The 27,160-nt window shown below is 35.8% G+C and overlaps 5 protein-coding genes and 2 long non-coding RNA genes across 10 annotated transcripts; 1 reads left to right on the top strand and 6 right to left on the bottom strand.

Annotated features, from left to right (window-relative positions):
* Positions 1-394: 394 nt before the first annotated feature.
* Positions 395-4,791, bottom strand: LOC114543953. The gene is made up of 6 exons (XM_028562738.1): positions 4,634-4,791; positions 2,451-2,472; positions 2,196-2,300; positions 1,392-1,533; positions 760-1,169; positions 395-555 (listed from the first exon to the last, which is right to left on the bottom strand). Exons 1-5 carry the CDS (start codon positions 4,789-4,791, stop codon positions 850-852), a joined length of 747 nt encoding a protein of 248 aa, XP_028418539.1. The 3' UTR covers positions 395-555; positions 760-849.
* LOC114543956 lies at positions 4,648-6,356 on the bottom strand. Its single transcript, XM_028562739.1, has 3 exons — positions 6,305-6,356; positions 5,741-5,893; positions 4,648-5,092 (listed from the first exon to the last, which is right to left on the bottom strand). Exons 2-3 carry the CDS (start codon positions 5,880-5,882, stop codon positions 4,929-4,931), a joined length of 306 nt encoding a protein of 101 aa, XP_028418540.1. The 5' UTR covers positions 5,883-5,893; positions 6,305-6,356; the 3' UTR covers positions 4,648-4,928.
* A 213-nt stretch (positions 6,357-6,569) lies between these two features.
* Positions 6,570-7,922, bottom strand: LOC114543957. Its single transcript, XR_003690255.1, has 3 exons — positions 7,719-7,922; positions 7,367-7,576; positions 6,570-7,246 (listed from the first exon to the last, which is right to left on the bottom strand). It is a non-coding gene; the product is annotated as an uncharacterized LOC114543957 (long non-coding RNA).
* A 1,714-nt stretch (positions 7,923-9,636) lies between these two features.
* On the top strand, positions 9,637-13,195 carry LOC114543958. The gene is made up of 11 exons (XM_028562740.1): positions 9,637-10,096; positions 10,174-10,290; positions 10,444-10,651; positions 10,743-10,900; positions 11,007-11,182; positions 11,655-11,698; positions 11,848-12,109; positions 12,213-12,332; positions 12,519-12,598; positions 12,718-12,814; positions 13,060-13,195. Exons 1-11 carry the CDS (start codon positions 9,788-9,790, stop codon positions 13,193-13,195), a joined length of 1,707 nt encoding a protein of 568 aa, XP_028418541.1. The 5' UTR covers positions 9,637-9,787.
* A 2,279-nt stretch (positions 13,196-15,474) lies between these two features.
* LOC114543960 lies at positions 15,475-24,098 on the bottom strand. The gene is made up of 4 exons (XM_028562743.1): positions 24,086-24,098; positions 19,614-19,654; positions 18,439-18,716; positions 15,475-15,635 (listed from the first exon to the last, which is right to left on the bottom strand). Exons 2-4 carry the CDS (start codon positions 19,615-19,617, stop codon positions 15,615-15,617), a joined length of 303 nt encoding a protein of 100 aa, XP_028418544.1. The 5' UTR covers positions 19,618-19,654; positions 24,086-24,098; the 3' UTR covers positions 15,475-15,614.
* LOC114543959 lies at positions 21,579-25,812 on the bottom strand. Of its 4 annotated transcripts, none has more exons than XR_003690256.1 (8): positions 25,737-25,812; positions 25,552-25,592; positions 23,203-23,280; positions 22,929-23,008; positions 22,377-22,458; positions 22,098-22,165; positions 21,774-21,875; positions 21,579-21,621 (listed from the first exon to the last, which is right to left on the bottom strand). XR_003690256.1 is itself a non-coding variant. In XM_028562741.1 (7 exons), the coding sequence occupies exons 1-6, from the start codon at positions 25,782-25,784 to the stop codon at positions 22,117-22,119; spliced, it is 378 nt and encodes a 125-aa protein (XP_028418542.1). In that variant the 5' UTR covers positions 25,785-25,812; the 3' UTR covers positions 21,659-21,875; positions 22,098-22,116. The 4 variants fall into 4 exon arrangements, 2 of the variants coding, with proteins under 2 accessions (XP_028418542.1, XP_028418543.1); XR_003690257.1 differs by having other exon boundaries at positions 21,580-21,621; positions 21,762-21,875; XM_028562741.1 differs by lacking the exon at positions 21,579-21,621 and having other exon boundaries at positions 21,659-21,875.
* An 859-nt stretch (positions 25,813-26,671) lies between these two features.
* On the bottom strand, positions 26,672-27,160 carry LOC114543955. The gene is made up of 3 exons (XR_003690254.1): positions 27,086-27,160; positions 26,911-26,977; positions 26,672-26,718 (listed from the first exon to the last, which is right to left on the bottom strand). It is a non-coding gene; the product is annotated as an uncharacterized LOC114543955 (long non-coding RNA).

The raw sequence follows: 27,160 nt of genomic DNA, 5'->3' as shown, positions 1-27,160 counted from the left end.
CTATTAATTTAAAGGGCTAAAAAACTTTCCTACAATGATACCCTTTCTTAGTATATGTTCAAAAAATTCCTGTGCCATAATACTGTTATTCTTGTTGCTTTTTGAACGCCTGTTCCTCATTGTTCAGTTTAAACTTGATAGCTTTGACAATGTCCTCGTCAATAACAGGCCGCTGAAGTTCGGTGTATCTTACACTCTTGGCGTATTCTACACAAAACATAAAGAAGGGCTAAATTACTAAATCAGTAAATATGCCAACACTGCGTTTTTCCTTCAAATGCTGATTAGTAAACAGAAATAGTCCGTCTTTGCAATACAAAGATTACGTATACACTCAAAACCAAAAACTTACTTATTAGGGAAGCTGTGTAGTTTTGTATCAAGCTTTGGCTTTGTTTGCCCATTCTTCCCTTTCTGCCCTTTGTAACTGTGTGTCGCCATGTACTCTCTTGTGAGTGTTGCTCCCATCAGGTTTGCCACAAATGATCCTACTTTCTTCGTCTTTATTCGTTGAAGCACATTCTTTGAAATCGACAAGCCTGGTCCCAGAACAACCTGGTAGAAAATAAATCAATACAATAAATTAGTAAAAAAGGTGAAAAAAACAATGTAAAGTCATCCAATGAACAAAATGTTTTAAACCACGGTACTAATAATTCCATTTTCAAGACACACTCTACCTAAACCACTTTGCGTGTATTGAAATCAGAATGTAAAATTTTAAAATTCTCCAATTTACAGTGCATTTGAAAGACCTACCTTATCTGCCATAACATCAGCCAATCCAGACTGTTCGTCACTTCCACAAATTTTTGAGGAAGCATATGTGTCCTTCTCTAACTCCTGGACCTAGTTGTCATCATCACAGCCTTGTATTTCCTTACTTTTGTCTTTCAACAAGTTGTCTTCGCTAATTGCAATTACGGTTGGTTCCTCTGTAGCAAATTCTGAAAAACCACTCATCGATGTGGGAGAAGATCTGGTTGATGAGCTTGACACACATGAGATAGGAGACGATCTTCCATGATCCATGGTTGTCAAAGGAGACAATCTTGCGGAAGGCTCGTATGCTCGTACGCTCTGTTGTGAACCAAATTTTGGTGCTTGGTTTGAAAAGCCTTCCAAGGATGCAACATACTTCTTCAGTTTTCTCAAAGAAACTTTTAAATCTATAAGAAAATTAAAATGCATTAGCCAAAGACTAGGAAACATGAAATCAGAATAACAGTAAAATCATTGCCTTTTTGTGAGTGGCTAATGAATGGTGAGGAAAAGGCAAAATAAATGGCTTGTTCTAGCTTAATACACCAGGATCATGGATTGTCCGCCGATCACCCGTCTTGTGGCACATTTTGATTAAAAGTTGGACAAATCTTTTTGAACAAGCTTACCATCACTACTTTCGATTTGTTCCCGAAGTCTTTCATTTTCACTTTTTAGGTGTTTGATTGTTGCCAGAAGCGTTCTATTTTCTCTTAAATGTTTGCAATCTTCATCACATACACTGTTGTCATCAAATAATTTAAGACTTTCCTAAATATTAAAATTATAAGCAATGAATACATATGTGTGCTGCCTGTGCACCAATGGACGACTTGCGCTTTAGACTAATTTCTTACATTGACGATAAAAAGGACATTTTCTGAAAGAGCTTACTAAAATTAGTAAAACTGCCAAGTTTGGCTGGAAGTTGTTGTAAAATACGGAAAATACAGCCATGCGAAGTTGACGATTTTTGTATACTTTTGTATTATGGCTGGAAGTTTGTAACTAATTTAGTTACACATTTCCGCACGTAATACAAAAGTATACAAAATATGCCAACTTCGCATGGCTATACTTTCCGTATTTTACAAATTTTGCAGCCAAACTTTGCATCTGCACTAATTTAAGTAAGATCTTTCCAGCGGTGGTGATTTATTTTCTTCTAGTCACTTCTATCAAAAATTAGTCTAAAGCGCAAGTCGTCCATTGGCATCTTTCCTAATTATCAACAACTGCAAGAATGTAATGTGTTCTTACTAACTCATGTGTCTATCTACCATCTCAGGTAGTATAAGGAAGCTTTTATATTACTGCTATTTCAATGCTAAAAGCTTAAATAATGTTAACATTTAGCTTTCACATCGTCTTATATACAAGGTGATTTTACTCTTTCTGACAGAGGCTTCCTTTTGACCTGTAACTATACAAACCTTCCTGTATCTTTCCTTTATCATGTTAGCCAGATTGGTTGATCGCTTTGATTGCTCAGCATTTTTAGATGCTGCTTTCTGCCTCTTCGTTGCAGCTGGTTCTTGCTGAAGAAAAACAGGATCAGAAATAAATGTGGGGAATATAAACTATGCACATAACTTGCTCATTACTATTATTTTTGTATATGTGCTCAAAAAACACCTTGTTAAGAAAATTGGAATGGAAAATTATCTCTGTAACTTTAAGACTTTTACCTGTCTTTCTGTGTCACTGTCGCTATATTTATAACACGGAAACCTTTGCCTGTTTTAACCGGAGAATCATCTTCTCTCATGTATTTGATAACCAGTCTTTGTCATCTATTGTTTATTTAAATATAACAAATATGAACAAAGATTATGGCAGGGATGGACTTGGTCTGCTGATTTCTGAATATGTCGTATCTAAAAGTGGGAAGTAATATATGCTGTTATAGACAATATTAAATTACTTGAGACTTCACACACTCTGCTCTGAATTATTTGGGATCATTTAGATGATTAGACTTCAATCACCATGATATGAATTATCTTCAAACTGATTATATTTCAAACAGCCTGATCTGAATCATTTGGTCATTTATATGATTAGGACTTGAATATATTAACTATAAAACCCATCTTACCCTAAATAAATTATATTTATTTCAAGACATAAACGCCAAAGGCGAACAATAATGACTCAAGGAATATATAAACTTAATTTCAAACCTGATATCTTTACAATCTCAGCAGGGAATTTTCTTTTGGTTGCTTTCTTGGATTTTGTATCTTTCCAAGAACCAACATTTTTGCCCGTTCTCGATTTCATTTTGTTTATGTCCTGAGTAAAAACAATATCGGAATATGAATGACATCCCAAGCATTCTCTTCGAAGAAATTAACCAAAGCGTAACCATTAAGTCGTTTAATTGCCGAGGTCTCTTTAAACACTGTTGTCGGTAAATTCGAAATGGCCGCCAAGAGAGTTGGCATGTCATACTCAGGTCACATGTGGGCAAATTAAAATGCGAGCGCCATACTAGGAATAATCGGATATTCACGTCTCGTCTCGACGCCAATAGTTTCCCAAATATCCCAAAATATCCCAACTAATCCCAACATTTCTTTTTGTGATTTTCCTCGATCTGCCGTTTTCCTTGAACTACATTACTGAAACTGTTAAAAGATAAAGATTCTGAGAGTCTTGAAGATGGTCAAAGGTTAAACACGCTTATGTGTTGAGTACAAAGGTATGTAAATGTTAATGTATGCTAAATATTGGTAATCGAAATCTATATATATAATATATATATATATATATATAATATATATATATATATATATATTAATATATATATATATATATATATATATATATATTAAATATTATAATATATATAATAATATATAATATTATATATATATATATATATATATATATTATATATAATATATATATATATATATATATATATATATGTATCGCAAATCACTTTTTCTTGACTACAGATTATGCAAATAAAAAAGTGCAGCTATAGTTTCTCTAGAATAACTATAGTTTTATTAGTAACCATTTGTTGTAAACTATAGGTCTTTAAAAAAACTATAGTTCAAATTTAGTTTCAATTATAACTATAGTTTCCAGCGGCTACTATTTGTTGAAAACTATAGTTTTTAAAACAACTATAGTTAAAGTATAGTTTGGAACAAAACTATAGTTTCGAAAAACTGTAGTTTCTGTATTTGGAAACTATAGTGTCACGAATAACTATAGTGTTTTGTCTGAAACTATAGTTGTTCAGAAGAACTAAAGTTTTAAGGCAAAAAACTATAGTTATTTTGTCGAAACTATAGTTAGTTTTTGTAAGGGGATCAAGATCATTAGATCTGGTCGCACAAGAAAGACAGTATAGAATTAGTGCTTTAGATTTTAACATATATTTCGAACAGTTGCGTTAAAATTAGAATTCAATCAAGTTAACATTATTGCATGGGACGGTGAACTGAACGAGGCACAACTTTTATATTCTAATACTTTTTATATTATAATAGGGGGGGGGGTGTTGGTTTTATGCGGAAATAGAATGATTTTATAATGCATGCAAACGTCATGGGTATAATTACTGCATGGGGATCAATAGTAAGTAAGAAAATTGGATAATTAAGGACAGATTGGAAGTGAGGGTTAAACACACAAATTCCCAACACAGCCTCCTACTGCCATGAATGACCGGTCTTGTTAAAAACAAATATTATAGGTAAATAAAATATCTACAATCCCTCGCGAACATCGTCGTCTTATATATTATAATTTCTTATCTTCGCTTTTACCTGGGAGAGTGTCCATTTCCCAGCTGCCTTGACAGACAGCGCAGCCTTGGAACACTCTGGCTTGAGATGCACGTGACTAGGCTGACCTTTGACCGTGAAACTGTCCGTAGTTGAGAAACTTTCCCGAAGCTGAGACTTGCTGACTTCGTCCCCGCGATGGGTTAATCCAGAACTGTCCTCGTCTAGTAGTTTCCAGACATCTTGTAACGACGCGCGGTCGTCTGATGAGAACGAAGGTTGCCATGGCGAGACGATTTCGTCACGAACAGTAGACGATTCCGGTAGGCCTGCTTTTTCTGCGAGTTCCGTGTTTGAAGAGTGTTTTTGAAGTTTTGGGCCGACGCGGAATTTTTTTTGCGAGGAGATAGCGAATGCTGATCATTATTCCTCGCTAGTGTTCTCTGTGCATACTGCATGCAGTTCTTTGCTTGTTAGTTCATATTGCAACTGTTCCAAACCCCGTAGTTGGGATCGGGATGTTTGCGCCACATTCTGCGGATCTTTGGACGATTGACGTGCCTCAATTGAAGGCGATTTTTTCCCTCCTAATATATAACGATAGAATAACATTCTAAAATCAAAACGGTGGCAGCGGTACACTAATCGATTTTACCACGAGATTACTTATTTCAGCATCTCTCATTATACCAAAGCCGCCACGCTGCGGAGAAACAAGAAATTTTCGTGTTCTCAATAATTGTAGTTTTTCTCAACTTCTATTATATAGGTTTAAACTTTTGTTCTTAACAATTTATCAAAAATGGTTTAAAGACGCTCTGCAAAACAATTTTATTTCATATTTCAATCAAAGGACGCATTAAACGAATGTTTAGTCCACCCGTTTTCGGTACATTTTCAAGTACAAGTTTAACTTATATCTTATCAATTAACTTGCATGTTTTCTTTCAACAGTTCCAATTGAAGTTTTTCGCCATATGCTTATAACCGACCGGCGTTTGCCCAGACTTATTCCGCGGTGTTCTGGAGCCCGGTCACGTGTCACTACCCTACATGCGGTAGTGACGTAATCATCGCGGGATCTCTTTGCACATGCAGTTAGTCTTTTGCGAACAACAGAAGCTACGCATCATTTATAGAAAAATGTATTCAATTCATTCTTACAGTAATTTATTTCGACTAACGTATATTATTATGCCATCTTAATAGATATTCCAAAATATCCCTTCAAATACCTTTATATTTCAACAATTCAGCTCTCAGCTTATTTCCCATTTTAATCAACTGTTTGCGTTCTTTTGTTACTCCATTTTTCCGTTGAGCAGCTTGACGTAGTTTGGTGTGTAATCCTTTAGATGACGATACTACTCCCTTCATACCAGGGACTTCTGAAAAAAAGGAAAACGTTTAAATTTAAATCCTGACAAAATCATTCAGAATTTTATGAAGTGAATTTAGGGTTTGTTATGTGTTGATGAGAAATGTTGATGAAAGGTTTTCCAGCCGCAATCAATTTACTGTTTTGGAAAAGGTCGTAACTTACAAATTGTGAACGGGTTTGAATGAAATATAACTCCATAGACAGGCGTCATAGTTATATCACGCTATTTTAGGTGGATCAGAACAGCAAGAGATATGCATTCTATATATGGTTAACAACTGACAGTGGTTGGGTTACATCACAATCTATACGTTTCAATTAATTCAGTAGATTTAGAATGTTCTACGGCAGTCGTGATTGTTAAGATTCTAAACACAAATAAAGATAGTATTTCAAAAGCGTCAGACAGTACACTCACCTTTCTCTCGAAGGTCTTGTATAAACTGACTTTCTGGATTGTACGTATTCACACTCTAAAAAAGGTGTGTTCAAATAACACACCTTTTTTGTCCAGAATATAACACAGGTTAAGGTGTGTTTTCTTACACACGCAGGTGTGTCCCAAACACACCTTAAGGTGTTTTCTTGCTTGTCCAGAATTTGACACACATAAGGTGTGTTTTGCAAAAGGTGTGCTTTAGTACACACTAAGGTGTGTTTTGAACACACTGTTGTGTGTTTTCCTACACAACTTTGGTGTGTTTTCCTACACAACTTTGGTGTGTTCCAAGACACATACTGCTAGGTGGTGCAAGGTGTGTTTTGGAACACACTAAGGTGTGCTACCCAACACACAAGATCAAATTGCCTAGGGCAATTATCTAAATAGAATGAATAGTCAGAACAGTTTGTCCATAAACAGTGAAATATGTATTAAAAATAGAAAACATTATCATACAAGAAAACACTTACATATATTCACAACAAATATTTAAAAGTCATATGGAAAATTTGCCTTAATAATAATTTGCCTTAAATATATGGCATGCATATAATATAAGCATGAATGTCCAGGCATGTATAAATTGTTCTAATCAGAATTGTCCTTAATTCCTTGGTGCACCTTTGCCATAAATGAGGAAAATTTTGTTCCTCTGTAGTTGCCATCATTTGTTGGCAAAAGAATGTCTTGTAGGAAAAGCAAGCATCCTTCCATACTTTCAGGGTAGGAGACGTGATATGCATAGTAACAACAAAGCAGGTCGATCAAACCTTGGAGTATACCTTCACTCTCAATAAATGACTGGTCTTCACCTGCCACAAAAACTTGGTTGACCTCCTCAGGAGACCCAATCACAACCAAGCGAAACTCGACATTCTTGTCTTTGAACAAGGTTTCTGGTCTCATGGTGGATGCAGGCTGTAAAAAAATTAAAACAGTTAATTACAATTCCAGCATTGAGGTAAACCTAAAGATTAAGATCATTGATTTGCCACAGCTATCTACAGAGTGTGCAAGGTGCAATTGACAAATACATACATCTTTGAATTTTAGAACACTTGTTGTTGTTCCTTTGTTCCTTTTTGTCTTTCTCTCAATTTACTCCACAGCCTCCACAACCTGTTCACTTCTCATTTCACATTCCTTATCCTTAATTTGTATGACAGCTTTCAATGCAGTCTCCAACTTCTTTTCAGCCTCTTTTTCCCAATTTTTCTGCCCAATGATTCTGCTAACTTCTTTTCTTACCTAATTAAGATAATCAAAGACATTTTGCAGGTGTTTGAAACAAGTTGCCATTGCTTCAATAGGGTTACCCATTGTTTTAATATTATACCCTAAAAACTACATGTGTACATGACTGCACAAGACATCATGTGAAGATACTTACAACATTTGGATGACCAAGATATGGACATTCCTCCAAGACCTCTGTAGAAGATGTAGCTTGATTTTCGATAAATTTCCTCCGCTCATTAAATGTGTCGACAAAGAGTTTTGCAAATGTCTTAGGAGCCATTGCACCAGGTTTTGCTTTTTTCAAAAGCTCCATATTTCTTTTTTGAGCTTGCTCATCATCCTCTGCAGTCAGTTTTATTTTCTTTGATGCACTTTCATTTGCACCATGGGGTTGTCCATGCATCGCTTTGTTAACTGTCCGCCGCCGAAGGTTTCTGAAGAATTGCGACAATTGTTTCTGGATTGATACCTATATATGTAGACAAAATATGATATTTGGGATTAGGATCATTGCCATGACAAGTATATTTTAAGTACATATACAGAATATTCCCTCTTGTGACACTTACCCAATAGCTTGCTTGATTGAATCTCTCAACTCAGGGAATTTCTCGCACACTAAAATGGCAATCCTCTTGTAGTCACCTTGCTTTGGGTGGCTGGACAAACCATAATAAAAGGTCCCTACATCTGCAATCAGCTGTGTTCGCTCAGGGGCAACAGAGCCATTTTTTATTGCCATCTGCACTCGCACAGAGAAACTCTCAGGAAATGGGAGAGTGTTTGGTAGGGCTGTGGCATCTGAACTATTAGTAATAGGTTTGGGACTCTTGAGTGGTTTCTTCATTTGAACACCTGCTTTCACACTTTCAACACTGCTTTCACATGCCATGGTTGGCAAAGGTGGTTCCACTGGCAAAGGTGGTTCCACTGGCAAAGGTGGTTCAGTTGGCATTGGTGGTTCTAGCTCTGATGTGTGTGGTTCATCATCATGTGGCATCACAATTTGCTGAGGCATTTTTTCCTATTATTGACAAATAGTAAATACTTTCATGTAAAATATTGAGAAGTAGTCATTATTAGTGATGGGAATACAATTGATTATTTCAATTGCCCAATGTGACAGTGCCTTCTCTCGGCTTATAATTTTCAATTAGTACTGTTATATAAAAGCCTGTTAGGCAAACTAAAGGAATTAACGACAAATTAATATTCTTGTTAAATCAAAGTTTATATTTATATCCTGTTTAAACAAAGTAAACTTACGTTTTCTGTTGTCGCAGATAAAGTAAAGGCCAATTTTTGTTTTAGTTGAATTCGATAGCCAGATTTAGGTAAGACCGCTTTGAATTCGTCGATGTCTTGCATCAAAAAGTTCAATGTACCCCCATCAATAGCATTTTCTGAAACATTATAATCATAAACTGTTAGTAGATCGTATTCATTAAACTGTATAATAAAATAGAAAGCTTAACGCACACATAAAAACTTAAACGCTTTAGCATTTTGGCAATGGTTCAACCACATGAGGCATACCTTTCAGTTGATCGCAAATTTCTCTTGAGATGCCTTTTGATAACAAGTGAGCAATAAGGTCTTCAGTGAACATTGCTACTAAACACACAGCCATACTTGTGATGAAATTATATTTAAAAAACGGAGTAAATGTTGTGAGTAATCTTCTTGGAACGTCGAACGGGCAAGATATCAGTCAAATTTTTACAAGCAGGTCTAAATTTCCCGCATCACACCATAGGGAATTCCTATTGGCAGACTTACGGTCACGTGTTACTTTAAATACATATATGGTATTCCCAGTGGTAACATTACCGTGAGAGAATAGAATGGCTCCCAGGCCTTTTGCAAATGCTCCAATTTTTCGGCGAATATCGATTGAAAACATACTGGGAAATAAACTAAGTATTAAAAGCAGTAAGGCACAAGGCGAAATAATGTGTTTTTAGTATATACAAATGGCCGAGTCAACTGAATTTCGCTGCGATTACTGTAATTTTGTATGTTGCAGCGGACAAAGTAAGCTTTTTTTTATCACTTGGTTAAATACACTCAAACGAGCCGAATTTCAAGATATTTTGTAACAGCTGTCCACGGTCGTTTACAAAGATAAACAGTCTCCAAAAACATTATTACAGACAGCATGAGGCTTTAACAGTGGAAGAAGACTTAAATGATGGGGAAAATGAGAACCATTTTCAGGAGATGTTTGACGAGGGAGAAGCACGAAGTCTAATGCAACGCCATGCTGCCAAATTCCTTTTATGTTCCAAAACAAGAGGTATGCTCACCCAGAGTGCCGTGGACTTGGTCAAAGATTCAGCGAAAAATCTACTAACTGAGTATTTGGACATAGTCAAAAAATCGCTTGTCGAAAAGATAAACAGTAATCCTGGTCAAGAATTGCAATTTGACCAAGATGTGGAAAAGTTATTTTCAGCAGAGAGTGTCTTCGACGGAGTTGATTCAGAATACCAACAAAGATCATATTTTAAGCGTCATTTCAATTTGGTGGTAATTACCAACCTACCAAACCTGAACCAGCTGCCAGCTTTGTCAGCTTGCTTTATATTTTTTTAACTGATTTGCAGGAACCAATAGAAGTTGAGATGGGAAAACAGTGGAGAAGTGATTTTCGACAAGGGAGAAAAATACTTAAACGTGTCACAGTTTTTGGTTATCAAGTTCCATTATTAAAGACTTTGGAGGTAAAATATATTTTATATGAAAGACTAGCAAAAATTGATGTCACTATTCTGGTGCTAAATGCCATTACTTTGGCTTTTCAAGATTCAAATCACTGGATGCATCCATTTGTTGCAAATATTTTTTTCAAACATTTTTTTGATCATATATTTTAGGCACTTCTTCAAAACCCAGATGTTTTAAAGGAAGTTGAAAATCCACATTTTTCATGTGATGGTGTTCTTCGAGATGTAATGGATGGGGATTTTTTCAAGAGTCATCCAGTATTCTCCCTCCACAGTGATGCCCTGCAGCTGTTGGGCTATTATGATGATCTAGAAATAGCCAATCCTTTAGGTTCAAAAGCAAAGATTCATAAAATTGGTGTGTGTCTTTATATTATGTCTATGAATCTATGAACAGCTTATTTCATAAGCATGTTAGCTGCCCAATCACATATAAAATTTGTTTTTAGGTGTCTTTTACTTTGTGCTGGGCAATATAAGGCCAATGTTTAGATCAAGCATCCGCAGTATACAACTTATAGCTATTGCTAAAACAAAAGACATCAAGTCATTTGGGATCGATAATCTTTTGATGCCATTCATTGAGGATGTCAATTGTTTGGCGAAGGTATTTTTACTTTATGCATTACAGTATTGTATGTATATAAGAAAAAAAAAGACAAAATTCCTCTAGTATGCAAATTTGTCCAACATTATAGCTTCCTATATTTTAGGCTAATGGTCACTGTTTTACCATAAATGGTGTTGCCCGTGTGTTTGAGGTGATCTGTTATTGTGGACTGGAGATACACTTGGTAGCAACTATGTCAGTGGTTTCAAGGAAGGTGTTGGAGGAGCATTGCGAATTTGTAGGCATTGTATGGGAACAAGACTGGAGACCAACAATAAGGTAAATATGCTATAATTTGAAGAAATAGCTTTTTTCCCTGACTGTAATTTGGGAGATATTTTGCTGAGCAATAAGGGCATTTTTACAATTTACACAATGTGCATTTGGATTACCTTTCTGTTTTAGTTTTTATCTGAAGACTTTTCAGAAAGAGATTTGGATAATCACAGACAAATATGTGCATGTATTGAAGATGAAGATAATGCATTAAACATCCGTGAACAACTTTCCACAACCTATGGGGTAAACAGATTAAGTGTGTTGGATAAGGTGCAACATTTTGATGTTTGCATTTGCATCCTGAAGATATAATGCATATATTTTGGAGGCTTGGTACCCTATGAAACAAAGTTGATGCTGAAGTATCTGATTGATGAAAGCAGATGTATCACACTCAAAGAGTTAAATCGGAGGATGGAAAACTTTGATTATGGATACATGAACAAAAAGAATAAGCCAACTGCAATTACAGGGAAACAATCAATGGTGTCACTGAAGCTAAGCTTAAACAATCAGGTACATATACTTTTAAAACCCTTTCTTTCACTGCAGTCATTGGGAAAGTATTAACTAATTTATATGTCTTGCTTTATGCAGCCTAATTGTCTTGAACTACCAAATGTAGACTATGTAATGCTATTTTAACCTGAGTCTTTTTGTTGCAGCATCTCAAATGTGGTGTTTATTCAGGTTCTTGCCAATCATGATTGGTGATAAAGTGGATGAGCAACTGGAAAACTGGCATTGTTTGCTGAAACTTTGGAATATTGTTCAAATTTGTACTTCTCCAGGAATAACAAAGGCTGATGCTGCCTATTTGAAAGTTATGATTAATGATCATCACAAAATGTTCAAAAATCTCTACCCTAATGCATCCATAATTCCAAAAATGCATTATCTTATACATATACCTGATGAAATTGTTAGGTAAAAAATTATTGATGTAAAAGTTACTTCCAAATTATTTTTGAGTTAGAGAACATCATCCTATTAAATTATTGATGATTATAATTAAATGTTTGCGTTGTAGGTTTGGGCCACCTAGAAATATCTGGACCATGAGATTTGAGGCTAAACACAGTTTCCTGAAAAGTTCAATTACCAAGAACTTTAAAAATGTCCCCAAATCACTTGCATTTTCCCATCAAAGGTATATTTTTTTAAAATCATTGTGCACAATTAGATTGACTTGTATTCCACCCCTCTAAAGTAGCTGTGTTTTATCACTCTAGGCTTAATTTTGAATAAATGTGTAGATTTGTGTATTTCAATTATACATTTTTTACAGAATTGTGTATTTATCATACTAATCATGGTGTAATTGTTTTTTATTTAGGAACATGTGCTGGAACCTTCTGAGTTCTCCCAAGCAGCCCTTGACTAATTACCTGTATAGTGGTGATGTTGTTGGATTAGGTAAATAATGCATATATAGTTATAAAAATTTGTAATTTTACATATGTATAAATATGCATATACAGCTATTATTCCAATTTAAATCTATTTTTTCATGTGTTTCCTAATGTCTGTTTAAGGCGATCACAATGTTGATTTGCACAGCCATCCATATTTTGGCATGATAGCTCAAGCTGCTAGTGTTGATCAACTGGCACAGCCATGTAAAGGAAGCAGGTAATATTTATCAGTTTAATATTGCCAAGTTGTTTTTTAATGTAATTATGAATAAAAAATTATATCATTTATATGACATAATAAAGGACTAACTACTACAATATTCAATCTAGCTACTATTTATCAACTGAACTATCTCTTAATATCACTGTGATTTATCAGGCAAAAACTGAATTTGGGATGAGATGAATCATACTATCTTATGTTTATCAAATGAACTATTGCATTGTAATCTAATTTTTTAGGCATGTTAGGCATGTGGAGATTCATGGCATAATTTACAAGCCAGGATGTGCTCTGCGACTGCAGGAAATGGATGAGATTGGTGAGAGAGATTATCCGGTTTATGGTGGTGGAAGAAATCGTTGTTTGGGAAGATAGAAAATTTTTTGTTGTTCGAGTTTTGGAGACATCTGCTTTCCACAGACATTTTATGTGCTACCAAGTTCATAAAACTAATGAAAGGCTTGTTGTAGTAATTCAAAACTTACCCTGGCATGGGGTTTTGCATATTATTAAATCTAATGGAAAATTTTATATAGTTGAAAAAGATAGTTCAAATGTAGAAGACTTTGTGATTAATTGTGAATGAAATATTGCCACTGTATGGTAACCAAAAAGGTAAAGCTGTTTCACTCAAGAAGGTGTGTTTCCTAATGGTGTGTGCTATAGGATATGTGCAGATAGGTATGTCTTTGTCAAGGTGTGACATGAAAGTGAGCATTCTACATGTGTTCTGGAAAAAGTTGTGTTTTTCACGAACGTTTGTTGAACACATTTTTCTCCAGAAAATGGTGTGTTAACTTGTATGGTGTGTCATTGTCAAGTTGTGTCAATGCAAGGTGTGCTCTCTGCATGGTGTGTTCTGAAAAAGGTGTGTTTGTTGAACACACCTTTTTCTCTAGAAAATGGTGTGCTCACTTCTATGGTGTGTCTGTCAAGGTGTGTCAAAGCAAGGTGTGCTCTCTGCATGGTGTGTTCAAAGGTGTGTTTGCTGAACACACCTTTTCTTCCAGAAAAAGGTGTGTTAACATAAGGTGTGTCAGTTGACACGGGCGGGTGTGTTTCTGTACACACCAAGATGTGTTCTGTGACCCAGTAAGGTGTGTTTATCAACCCACCTATGACTCTTTTTTCAAAAAAGTGTGTTTCACAACACACCTTTATGTGTTTGAAAACACACCTTGGTGTGTTTGAAAACACATCTTTTTTTAGAGTGCAAAGGTTTTCCGTGACTGGCAAGATCCAATTTTAATGCTGACAACTGCAGAAAATCATCTCCTGCCTGTCACACAATTCTTGACTAGATGTTGCTAATATTTCTACCTCGGGTAGTTTATCTGCGACAAACATTAACCCATACTTTCATAAACGATCTCTGCAGAAACTCAAATTTCTGTCTATAAACACCGAATACAAAAATTTCGGACATTACGCTCTCAAAACAGATAAATATCAAACGATTATCAGTAATTCTTCCGTATCCACACTCTCGCCTGTAGGCTGTGTTACACTCACACTCATTGAGTGTGACATACAAATTTTGTCATCACCGATAAAGAGAAAGTTATTTCTTAATCGATACAAAGATTTAACGAAAAACACTGAAAATTAAGCTCTTATTCGAGTGGAAATACCGCCATGGAAATGTTATGACTCCCACTCAACAAGTTCGAGTGCGCTTTTAAAATACAATAGTTCCTCGCTAACTCGAACTCCCTAAGGGAAAGGAAAATTGTTCGAGTTACCGGGGGTTCGAGTTTACCGGAGTTAGTGTAATATTACATTTATTATATATAATTAATACAATAAGTTATAAAATCCAATCGAATCATTCTTCAAGAGATATCATGCCTACCAATATGAATGGTGACCGAAACTGGACGAAATTTTAAAATAAAAAAGATCGAGTGTGTGTTAATAAAACTCAATGTGTTAACATATTCAATTTACGCTTTGGCTTTGGTTAGTATATTCAATTTACGCTTGCATTTAAAAACAATTTATATTCACAGAACGCCGAAAAAAGGAGAGTTAATAAGATCATAATTATTTGTCCGGGCTAGCATGCAAATTAGCAAACATATTTTAATGCAAGCGGATATTAGAAGCCAATTTGACAAAAATACTAGCTAATCACAATTTTTTCCATTTATGAATGCGTGATGGTAATCCAGATTTCAATTTTTTAAACGGTGTTTAAGAAAACCGGAGATTATTTTAATGTCTGTAATGTTTAACACAAGTGAAAACCCGTTGTTCGAGACTGAATGAAATTTACCTTGTGCGATAGTTTTTATACATGGGTGCCGTAAAAATGTGTCTCGTTCTTTTGTTGCTAAACAAAGTGGCTCAGATGGCAGATCATTAGATTAAGTTAAAGTGAGCAAATTATCAGTACAATTTATCTACGATGATATTTGCATACATTCAACAACCAAAACATCTAAAGTAGCAAGAAGCTCTTTATAGAATGATGTAGTCAATTTATTAGCACGGGACAGCTAAAATTGGTGCCTGCGTCCAATTTGATGCACAGCAATTTAAAGCACAGCGCATCCATTTTGACCGTGCCAATAGTTTGCAGCTAAAATTTACTGGTTCACTTACTGATCAAAACCAATCTCGTGATATATTCTTTCGGCATTGCGTTAGTTGATATGAAAATACTTTTTGTTAAGCCAATCAACCACATAATATTCTTTTGAGAGAGCTGTCCTCGCAGCCAGTTCCCAACGACGTGAAATTCTATGACGCCACGCTTCTCTTCACGACGAGCTGCCTCGTCTCGTCCAATGTGTCACCCAGGGTAAAAACCGTGCTGTAAGTACATAGTTTAAACGAAATTGACTTTTTGTTTTGAAATTGACATCTCCGAGACCTTTGTGTAGACCGTAAATATACAGTTGGTATTCAGCCAATAATGAAAACTGCTTAAAGTTTGTCAAATATTTTCACTAAATTCTTGGCAAGCTTCCTTCAGTAAATTAACCTGCACACGCTGGTTTTACTTCTATTTTCAATTTACAACAATTTCATGAAACAACTCTCGTACAACAATCTAAACGATCTCAAAACGCTCTAAGACAGTCTGGATTTATAATAATAATACAGCTCCACACATTTACTTATAGTCCCGGCCCCGGTTGTATCAAGGCCATTTATAGCTTAAACGGCGGATAAGTCAAAATTAAATAATACTCTTACATCTCTCTTGAATGGGTCAACTATCCCGTCCAAAAGGAAAATCGGAATTGAAAAGGCAAGTAAATCTTTGGAACTGTTGTAGAATATGATAAACTGACAAATTTGCAAATATAGTAAATTTAAATCCAGTGGCAATATGGCGTTTACGGCCATGATATCCTAGTTCCATAAATCTTATTAAAATGGAGCTTTCTTTCAACGTAGATGTAAAGGGGATTGAAGATTTATAAATGGCTATTCACAGCCAAACTTCGTTCTACATAAAACACGTGATGTTCAGCTGTTGTTTGCTTATACACTTGATCGTATTTCTTCGCTTCACTATCCCGTCCAACAGGAAAATCAGAATTTAAAAGGCAAGTAAATCTTTGAAATTGTTGTAGAATAATATAAACTGACAAATTCGCAAATATAGTAAATCTAAATCCAGTGGCAATATGGCGTTTTACTGCCATGATATCCTAGTTCGATAAATCTATTAAAATGGAGCTTTCTTTCAACCTAGGTGTAAACGGGATTGAAGATTTATAAATGGCTATTCAAGCCAAACTTCGTTCTACATAAAACACATGATTTCAGCTGTTGTTTGCTCTATACACTTCGAATATTCTCATAAATGTATGACAGTATGATCGTATTTCTTCGCTTTACTATCGCGTCAAAGGAAAATCCGAATTAAAAGCAAGTAAATCTTTGGAACTGTTGTAGAATATGATAAACTGACAAATTCGCAAATATAGTAAATTTAAACCCAGTGGCAATATGGCGTTTTACGGCCATGATATCCTAATCCGATAAATCATATTAAAATGGAGCTTTCTTTCAACCTAGGTGTAAAGAGATTGAAGATTTATAACTGGCTATTCACAGCCAAACTTCGTTCTACATAAAACACGTGATGTTCAGCTGTTGTTTGCTGTATACACTTCGAATATTCTCATCAAATGTTCTTCGCTTCACTATCCCGTCCAACAGGAAAATCAGAATTTAAAAGGCAAGTAAATCTTTGAAATTGCTGTTGAATATTATAAACAAATGACAAATTCGCACATATCCTAGTTCGATAAATCTCATTAAAATGGAGCTTTCTTACCAGGTATATGTGTATATGAAAGAAAACAACCTGTATTTTTTTCTGTATATTTTTGTGTTATAGATATCACAAAATACATACTGTACTATACAGTATAGACCCTCTGTGATTTATATACAATCATATTTTCAATTGTGTGAAAATGATGTTCTTGTAATCTCCATTGTAGAGCAAAAGCCGCGCGAATCATTTGTTTTATGTTTATCAACTCTAACTGGAATACGCGACTGGAACAAGATGGCTTCCAGCAATGGGAAATAATTTATGTTAAAAATGTAGTGTAAATGTATTTGTGTTCGCTTAATATCATGAAAGGGTAAGTAATTTTTGAAATTGTATGCATAAATTTTTTGTCTTAAGCCTTAATTCCACGGGCTAAATTTTCAAGCTAAATGCGAAATATTTCTCCTGCTTCAAGCGGTCGAAATTCAAAAGAAACAGGCAAAATATTTCGCATTTCGCCGAGAACAGGCGCCCGTGAAGTTAGGCCCTTAGAGTTAGGCCCTTAGAGTTAATATGTGGTTATCAACATGTGTCATTGTGAATTTTAAAATTTAGAGAATGGCATCGACGATATGCCTATAGAAATGTCCATTGCAATAATCTGTTTAGTAAAACTCTTGAAGGCTGCTGAACGGCGTTTGCATCAGCGCAAATAAAAAGATAAAACAATGCTGGCAGCAGATCATGACGTTTGTTTGCCCCAGCAACCCTTTTGGACTATAATATGGTTGACATCTAATATAGGATTTCTTCATTTGTCACCTACATTCATTGAAATCTACAAAAGCTTTATAAAAACTAATAGCACTATTATAGAGCACCTGTATTATATATATTGTTGGAAGAAATCATGTAATTTTGCACTATATCAGTGATGACATAAGCCTTATATGGGGGGCACCTGTTCCTCAACACACACAGTGCCCCCCTGGCAAAAATCCTGTTTACAGCCTTGTGGCCAGTTGTTCAAAAGGTGCATGGATAAAGTTATCCACTGGATAGTGACCTAATTTTTCAACTGTCGTAAAAAGCTTTGAAAAACAAGAAAGCTACTTATGACCCTTAAAAAGTATTTTAACTTCACAACTGTGAAGTTAAATCTTGGCTACGCCAAGTGGTGAACATATGCCATATATAATTGCCTGGATTTTGCCCATAATTGCACACTGAAACCTCCCACCAGATTGTTCAAAAACCTTATCTGCTAAACAGTATCATTACCTGCTCAACCAATATCAGCTATTCAACCATCAGTACCAATCTGGATCAGTATTTATATATGCTGAAATAGTTGCAATTATAGCATAGTAAATTCATATACCTGCGTAATATGTTTGTTTCTGTAGGCGAGACCTAAGATCTCTTGCTTCTTTAGCAATGTTGCACCATTTCGCAGAATGTTTCTCGGTGAGCAGTTTTCGTTTGTTACACTCTCTGCGACCTTTGGAGGTAAAGCTTCAGATGCGGTCGAGCGCTTAATTATGGCGCGCTGTTGACGCATTCTTTCTTCGATGACGCATTCGTTCATTTTGGCCTCAAAGTTGGCTTTTTTTCGTGGCTTTTTCACCGGAAGTGACGTACATTGGAGAACAGAGGGACCTGTACATGAAGAAAGAAGGCTGCTTTTATTTTGCAAAACATCCGGACTATCCCAGTGTCAGATTGGAAAGTGAAATAGATAAAGGCACTATATTATTGATCGCGTCGCGTAGCGACAGCGATCTATAGTTTCGGCTTGGTTTTTTTTTTATTTTCCTCTCGGGTCAACCCCCAGCGTCGCTAGCTGCGGGCCATATCACCCTAATCGGGAACCTGCGCACAGGTAAGTTGCTAGTTATATCACGTGTTGTATTCACTTTGGGCATATTTCGTTTCACCTTCGAACTTGAAGCAGTAAAGTAGAATCAATAAAGCGATCAAAATGCTAGCAAGTGTTATCTTTACACTCATTACACATACAACTAACTGCACACGCCGAGCAGAGTAAGCCTGCACTAAAGGATTTCAAGCAGTTTCGAAATGGGCTGTTTTGTGTTTCTCCTGCTTTCAACATGCGACTATAGTTCGGTATATTGTTCATTTTTATTATTAAGAACATTTACGACACAAAATTTGCATAGCTGGGCTGGCTACGCCGCTGTGAACGACGCGATCATATAACGCCTAGTAGGCGTCTTGTTACATATAAAGCACGTGTTTTTTTGCCTGTTCATTTCCAAAAGCTGTTTGAAAATACTGACATTTCACCCTATTGTTTCTTCAATTGACGATATTGACGATACGAATTTCTATGTTGATTTGTACTATATTACACTGGTGAAATTTGACTCATGAAATCGCAGGATCGAACTATCTAAATTTTCCCGCAAAATCCGAAAGCAACCATCCTCGTAGTACAATTTTCTTTAAGAATTAACTTCAAGATATTAAAATTTTATAATAAAAGATAATATGAAACCAGACATTTTTCTCCGATTTTATTTTTCTGTAACTTACCCATTGCAATACCCAGGCTTGTCAAGTAGTTCACGTTGTTCCTGTGGAAAAGGGGACGCCCTTAGAATTGCCAATGATAGTGTAGTGGTATTATAGCATGTACACCGCTTAAAAATAGTAGTAATCCAGAAAAGAAGAGGGGTTAGAGACTCTCCTTTCAAAATATATTACAAAATTTCTACTTGTTTTCGTACGAAGAATTTAAAACTGCGGAGTCGGGTACTTTTTGAGGATTCAAACAAACATCTGATGTTTCTTGATGACATGTGCATTTTGAAGTTCCACTGGTATATCGCTGTAGGATGAAATAAGTTCCGATTAAACTTCCTGCAGTTACACGTAATTGTAATATATGAATCCGATCAGCATAAGTATATCGCTCATGCATATATATGTTGAGTTGAGCCTAAATGTAGTGTGTATATTTAATATAGTGAATACCAAACAATATCTGACGATACTGTATACGCCAATGGCAATGGCCGAATAGCCCAATATAAACATCTCTTAGTGGTAGTACCTTGTTGCAGCAAATTATATTAATGACACGTCTTGCATGATAACACCTTTGTATGGCACAAATGCCTCTGAAAATAGTCAAGAGAACTTTTATGAACTGTGGGGATTACTACCTTATTTTAAGGGCAAAATATCGCGAGGGAGGTTATACAACCTGTGCACCTATACAGTAGATAGTAAATTATTCAGTGTATCGACCGTGTAAGAAAATGGGTACATGGTATGTAGAATTTGAGCTACAAGCCTATTTACCAACGGTCAATGAAGTCATTTACACTTGCCTTGGCCGTGTGTGTTTCTTGTTCAAGAACCTGGGGGTGAATGCACAGCTGGTCACCTGATCCCTGGCACACATTTTCGGTCTCAAACAAAAATCAATAGAAATGTCAATTTCAACAGTTAAATCTTCGTTTCCCGTTTTTCTGCCTAACGTGAGAAAACACAGGAGTTTCTTGTAAAACATCCGAGGCTCGTATCAATTTTTTTGACGGTCTGTTATCGGATGTGTTTGACTTGTATGTTTCGATCATAGTTTCATGTCCATAACTTGTCCAGGATGCACGAAATTATTCTTAACTTTTAATTCTAAACCTCACCCTAACCCTGACCTAATTGCTTATACTAAAGATTTGAATCAAGGATTATATTACTGGACATGAAATTATTACCTATTTCCACCAAATCTGACAGGTTTTTCAGCAGATTCGCCAACAAGCTTATTACTATACAAGGTTTTAAACTTGACAAGCCGTCTTAATGTATGTGTTTAAAGACTTTGGTATTAATACGTCGAAAAAATACAGTAGACACCATACCTTTCTTTGGCAAACGACAAGAACAGCACGCTTGTTCTCTGCATGGTTGCGAACGTTTTTCATAAAATCCTTCCATTGCCTAAAACAGACCATAAATCCTTTGACAAACCTCAATCAGCTTGTTCATTGCGAGTTATTTAGTTGAACATAACCTCCTGATCAAAATGATCCGTTTTTCGTCCTCGTAAAAACGTACAGATGAACTGTTTAACTATATATTCATTTGTTAAAGTCTAGTCTTAAGATTTTGCTGGATGGCAATGAGACTAACCTCTGTAAATTCGTTTTTTCGTCGTGGCTCAACAAAAATAGTTTTTTGTGTCTCAAGTCGGTTCCATAGACCAAAACTCTTACAAAACAAAAGATAATCATTGTGAATTAACGTAACGGACTAGGATATGAAATATCGTTCCTATATCAGTTTTAACAACACACAAAACCCTAACCGATTTAGAATTTCGACCTAAGGAAGCACCATCAAAAGGTCCAGTAAGATTAATCTGTATAAAAATCACATTAGCTGTATTTATACAAGAGACGAACAATTCATCTGGACGAGCCTGGGCAAATTTTATATTAAAAGGTAATATGAAACCAGACATTTTTCTCCGATTTTATTTTTCTGTAACTTACCCATTGCAATACCCAGGCTTGTCAAGTAGTTCACGTTGTTCCTGTGGAAAAGGGGACGCCCTTAGAATGCCAATGATAGTGTAGTGGTATTATAGCATGTACACCGCTTAAAAATAGTAGTAATCCAGAAAAGAAGAGGGGTTAGAGACTCTCCTTTCAAAATATATTACAAAATTTCTACTTGTTTTCGTACGAAGAATTTAAAACTGCGGAGTCGGGTACTGTTTTGAGGATTCAAACAAACATCTGATGTTTCTTGATGACATGTGCATTTTGAAGTTCCACTGGTATATCGCTGTAGGATGAAAAAGTTCCGATTAAACTTCCTGCAGTTACACGTAATTGTAAATATATGAATCCGATCAGCATAATATATCGCTCATGCATATAATATGTGAGTTGAGCCTAAATGTAGTGTGTATATTTAATATAGTGAATACCAAACAATATCTGACGATACTGTATACGCCAAGGCAATGGCCGAAAGCCCAATATAAACATCTCTTAGTGGTAGTACCTTGTTGCAGCAAATTATATTAATGACACGTCTTTGCATGATAACACCTTTGTATGGCACAAATGCCTCTGAAAATATCAAGAGAACTTTTATGAACTGTGGGGATTACTACCTTATTTTAAGGCAAAATATCGCGAGGGAGGTTATACAACCTGTGCACCTATACAGTAGAAGTAAATTAATTCAGTGTATCGACCGTGTAAGAAAATGGGTACATGGTATGTAGAATTTGAGCTACAAGCCTATTTACCAACGGTCAATGAAGTCATTTACACTTGCCTTGGCCGTGTGTGTTTCTTGTTCAAGAACCTGGGGGTGAATGCACAGCTGGTCACCTGATCCTGGCACACATATTTTCGGTCTCAAACAAAAATCAATAGAAAATGTCAATTTCAACAGTTAAATCTTCGTTCCCGGTTTTTCTGACCTAAACGTGAGAAACACAGGAGTTTCTTGTAAAACATCCGAGGCTCGTATCAATTTTTTTGACGGTCTGTTATCAGGATGTGTTTGACTTGTATGTTTCGATCATAGTTTCATGTCCATAACTTGTTTCATGTCCAGGATGCACGAAATTATTCTTAACTTTTAATTCTAAACCTCACCCTAACCCTGACCTAATTGCTTATACTAAAAGATTTGAATCAAGGATTATATTCGCGGACACTGGACATGAAATTATTACCTATTTCACCAAATCTGACAGGTTTTCAGCAGATTCGCCAACAAGCTTATTACTATACAAGGTTTTAAACTTGACAAGCCGTCTTAAATGTATGTGTTTAAAGACTTTGGTATTAATACGTCGAAAAAATACAGTAGACACCATACCTTTCTTTGGCAAACGACAAGAAACAGCACGCTTGTTCTCTGCATGGGTTGCGAACGTTTTCATAAAATCCTTCCATTGCCTAAAACAGACCATAAATCCTTTGACAAACCTCAATCAGCTTGTTCATTGCGAGTTATTTAGTTGAACATAACCTCCTGATCAAAATGATCCGTTTTTCGTCCTCGTAAAAACGTACAGATGAACTGTTTAACTATATATTCATTTGTTAAAAAGTCTAGTCTTAAGATTTTGCTGGATGGCAATAGAACTAACCTCTGTAAATTCGTTTTTTCGTCGTGGCTCAACAAAAATAGTTTTTTGTGTCTCAAGTCGGTTCCATAGACCAAAACTCTTACAAAACAAAAGATAATCATTGTGAATTAACGTAACGGACTAGGATATGAAATATCGTTCCTATATCAGTTTTAACAACACACAAAACCCTAACCGATTTAGAATTTCGACCTAAGGAAGCACCATCAAAAGGTCCAGTAAGATTAATCTGTATAAAATCACATTAGCTGTATTTATACAAGAGACGAACAATTCATCTGGACGAGCCTGGGCAAATTTTATATTAAAAGGTAATATGAAACCAGACATTTTTCTCCGATTTTATTTTTCTGTAACTTACCCATTGCAATACCCAGGCTTGTCAAGTAGTTCACGTTGTTCCTGTGGAAAAGGGGACGCCCTTAGAATTGCCAATGATAGTGTAGTGGTATTATAGCATGTACACCGCTTAAAAATAGTAGTAATCCAGAAAAGAAGAGGGGTTAGAGACTCTCCTTTCAAAATATATTACAAAATTTCTACTTGTTTTCGTACGAAGAATTTAAAACTGCGGAGTCGGGTACTGTTTTGAGGATTCAAACAAACATCTGATGTTTCTTGATGACATGTGCATTTTGAAGTTCCACTGGTATATCGCTGTAGGATGAAATAAGTTCCGATTAAACTTCCTGCAGTTACACGTAATTGTAAATATATGAATCCGATCAGCATAAGTATATCGCTCATGCATATATATGTTGAGTTGAGCCTAAATGTAGTGTGTATATTTAATATAGTGAATACCAAACAATATCTGACGATACTGTATACGCCAATGGCAATGGCCGAATAGCCCAATATAAACATCTCTTAGTGGTAGTACCTTGTTGCAGCAAATTATATAATGACACGTCTTTGCATGATAACACCTTTGTATGGCACAAATGCCTCTGAAAATAGTCAAGAGAACTTTTATGAACTGTGGGGATTACTACCTTATTTTAAGGGCAAAATATCGCGAGGGGTTATACAACCTGTGCACCTATACAGTAGATAGTAAATTATTCAGTGTATCGACCGTGTAAGAAAATGGGTACATGGTATGTAGAATTTGAGCTACAAGCCTATTTACCAACGGTCAATGAAGTCATTTACACTTGCCTTGGCCGTGTGTGTTTCTTGTTCAAGAACCTGGGGGTGAATGCACAGCTGGTCACCTGATCCTGGCACACATATTTTCGGTCTCAAACAAAAATCAATAGAAAATGTCAATTTCAACAGTTAAATCTTCGTTTCCCGGTTTTTCTGACCTAAACGTGAGAAACACAGGAGTTTCTTGTAAAACATCCGAGGCTCGTATCAATTTTTTTGACGGTCTGTTATCAGGATGTGTTTGACTTGTATGTTTCGATCATAGTTTCATGTCCATAACTTGTTTCATGTCCAGGATGCACGAAATTATTCCTAACTTTTAATTCTAAACCTCACCCTAACCCTGACCTAATTGCTTATACTAAAAGATTTGAATCAAGGATTATATTCGCGGACACTGGACATGAAATTATTACCTATTTCCACCAAATCTGACAGGTTTTCAGCAGATTCGCCAACAAGCTTATTACTATACAAGGTTTTAAACTTGACAAGCCGTCTTAAATGTATGTGTTTAAAGACTTTGGTATTAATACGTCGAAAAAATACAGTAGACACCATACCTTTCTTTGGCAAACGACAAGAAACAGCACGCTTGTTCTCTGCATGGGTTGCGAACGTTTTCATAAAATCCTTCCATTGCCTAAAACAGACCATAAATCCTTTGACAAACCTCAATCAGCTTGTTCATTGCGAGTTATTTAGTTGAACATAACCTCCTGATCAAAATGATCCGTTTTTCGTCCTCGTAAAAACGTACAGATGAACTGTTTAACTATATATTCATTTGTTAAAAAGTCTAGTCTTAAGATTTTGCTGGATGGCAATAGAACTAACCTCTGTAAATTCGTTTTTTCGTCGTGGCTCAACAAAAATAGTTTTTTGTGTCTCAAGTCGGTTCCATAGATCAAAACTCTTACAAAACAAAAGATAATCATTGTGAATTAACGTAACGGACTAGGATATGAAATATCGTTCCTATATCAGTTTTAACAACACACAAAACCCTAACCGATTTAGAATTTCGACCTAAGGAAGCACCATCAAAAGGTCCAGTAAGATTAATCTGTATAAAAATCACATTAGCTGTATTTATACAAGAGACGAACAATTCATCTGGACGAACCTGGGCAAATTTTATATTAAAAGGTAACATGAAACTAGACATTTTCCTACGATTTAATTTTTTTAACTTACCTATTGCAATCCCCATTTTTGTCAAGTAGTTCACGTTGTTCCTGTGGAAAAGGGGACGCCCTTAGAATTGCCACTGATAGTGTAGTGGTATTATTGCATGTACACCGCTTAAAAGTAGTAGTAATCCAGAAACGATGAGGGGTTAGAGACTCTCCTTTCAAAATATATATTAAAAAAATTTCTACCTGTTTTTGTACGAAGAGTTTAGAACTTTTGAGGATTCCAACAAACATCTGATGTTTCTTGATGACATGTAGGTTTTGAATTCCACTGGTATATCGCTGTAGCATGAAAAGTTCTGATCAGATTTCCTGGAGCCACACGTAATTGTAAAGATATGAATCCGATCAGCATAACTATAGGGAATAGCCCAACTAGCAGAGAATAGCCTAAAATACGAGTTTCCCAATTAGAATATGAAATCGGTTTGTAATTCCTCAGATTTGTTGTAGAATTATACAGTAGAACTTCTTAAGAGCGTCAAAAAGTAATGAAGAGCCGTTATAGGTTTCCTAAATCAATCACCGTTATTAAAAAATGACTATACAAAAGATCATCTTGTAGCTTAATGCTATGGTGGACGTAATTGATCACCTTTGACGCCACCAGCTGCTTTGCTGGTTGACCAAACATCCAGTTGCTTCCTCTTCCAACCGTCATTCGCTGGCTGTTGAACATGAACCTAAAAAACAAGAAACTTAATTTAGCTACAGCAATACATGAATTGTCTCATTTTTCATTAACTACCTGCCATGCAGGTTTACTTTTAATACACACAGGTTGAGATGATTGCACCGTAAATGTGCCAGCTTGTTGCACATCTTTCTTTTCGCTCGACCCTAATGCATCGCCGTTCTGAAAAACTACCTGGGATGCTATAATGTGGAAAGATTGGACTAGATTTTATCCGTGAAAATGATTGTTTACGAAAATGATTGTTTACAACAATTACGACACAAAGGAAACCAGGTTAACGACTGCTTGAAAACATGTAGATAAGGGGAGTTACAAGAAAGCTATTACAGCAATAAACGTCAAAAAATATCAACATACGAGGCCCTTTCCCCAAATTTCTACCACTAAGTCTTCTTCTATCATTCAAAGACTACTGTAACATACTTTTCAAGGCGTCCGCGAACTGTCTTTGTATTGCACCACCAATTTGATCTACATTGAAGAAGATTTGCTTAAATAATGTATGCATTTCATTTCCCAGTTTTAACAACATATTTTGCTGCAATACTGGCATATTGAATCATGCAGAGCTTGCTCCAACCAATAATCGCCTAAAATCCTTTGCACATCCAATTTAACAAATGAAATGTTGAAACAAGCTCGGAAACCACTTCATAAACTCACTTGCAACGGACAATGAAATCACTTTCTCGAGTGATTTCGTACTTTGACCAGAAGTTCGAAAATGTAACTGGGTGACAAAAAAGACAAAAGACTGCAAAAGTTTAAGGCCATTTCTAACGAGGCTGCAGTCATATAATGCTTGTTTCAACAATGTTTTCAAAAATTTATACTGCACCTGCCGGGATGTGTAATTATTTGGACGATGAAGATGTTACAGTATGCAATTCTTCCTCTAGCTTCAAGACCAAGT

The sequence above is a fragment of the Dendronephthya gigantea genome, unplaced genomic scaffold (genome assembly GCF_004324835.1).
Source record: "Dendronephthya gigantea isolate DGI-Jeju-01 unplaced genomic scaffold, DenGig_1.0 000602F, whole genome shotgun sequence".
NCBI classification, from domain to species: Eukaryota; Metazoa; Cnidaria; class Anthozoa; order Malacalcyonacea; family Nephtheidae; genus Dendronephthya; species Dendronephthya gigantea.
Note: the sequence above shows the minus strand (reverse complement) of the source record. Positions and strands in the feature narration are given on the sequence as shown.

Coding starts and splice junctions, on each gene's coding strand:
- LOC114543953 (XM_028562738.1), bottom strand. CDS start 4,791: ATGGCAACCTTCGTTCTCATCAGACGACCGCGCGTCGTTACAAGATGT. Junction 2,473..4,633: donor GGACAGTTTCACGGTCAAAG/GTCAGCCTAGTC, acceptor TTATAAATATAG/CGACAGTGACACAGAAAGAC. Junction 1,170..1,391: donor ACAAATCGAAAGTAGTGATG/GTAAGCTTGTTC, acceptor ATTTTCTTATAG/ATTTAAAAGTTTCTTTGAGA.
- LOC114543956 (XM_028562739.1), bottom strand. CDS start 5,882: ATGAAGGGAGTAGTATCGTCATCTAAAGGATTACACACCAAACTACGT. Junction 5,093..5,740: donor TGAATTGTTGAAATATAAAG/GTATTTGAAGGG, acceptor GTTATATATTAG/GAGGGAAAAAATCGCCTTCA.
- LOC114543958 (XM_028562740.1), top strand. CDS start 9,788: ATGTTTGACGAGGGAGAAGCACGAAGTCTAATGCAACGCCATGCTGCC. Junction 10,901..11,006: donor ATGTCAATTGTTTGGCGAAG/GTATTTTTACTT, acceptor CCTATATTTTAG/GCTAATGGTCACTGTTTTAC. Junction 11,183..11,654: donor GACTGGAGACCAACAATAAG/GTAAATATGCTA, acceptor CTGCAATTACAG/GGAAACAATCAATGGTGTCA.
- LOC114543960 (XM_028562743.1), bottom strand. Junction 15,636..18,438: donor GAAACAAACATATTACGCAG/GTATATGAATTT, acceptor ATGTACTTACAG/CACGGTTTTTACCCTGGGTG.
- LOC114543959 (XM_028562741.1), bottom strand. CDS start 25,784: ATGTTTGTTGGAATCCTCAAAAGTTCTAAACTCTTCGTACAAAAACAG. Junction 25,593..25,736: donor AACTCTTCGTACAAAAACAG/GTAGAAATTTTT, acceptor CCTTTTCCACAG/GAACAACGTGAACTACTTGA. Junction 22,166..22,376: donor AAGAAACACACACGGCCAAG/GCAAGTGTAAAT, acceptor TGATATTTTCAG/AGGCATTTGTGCCATACAAA.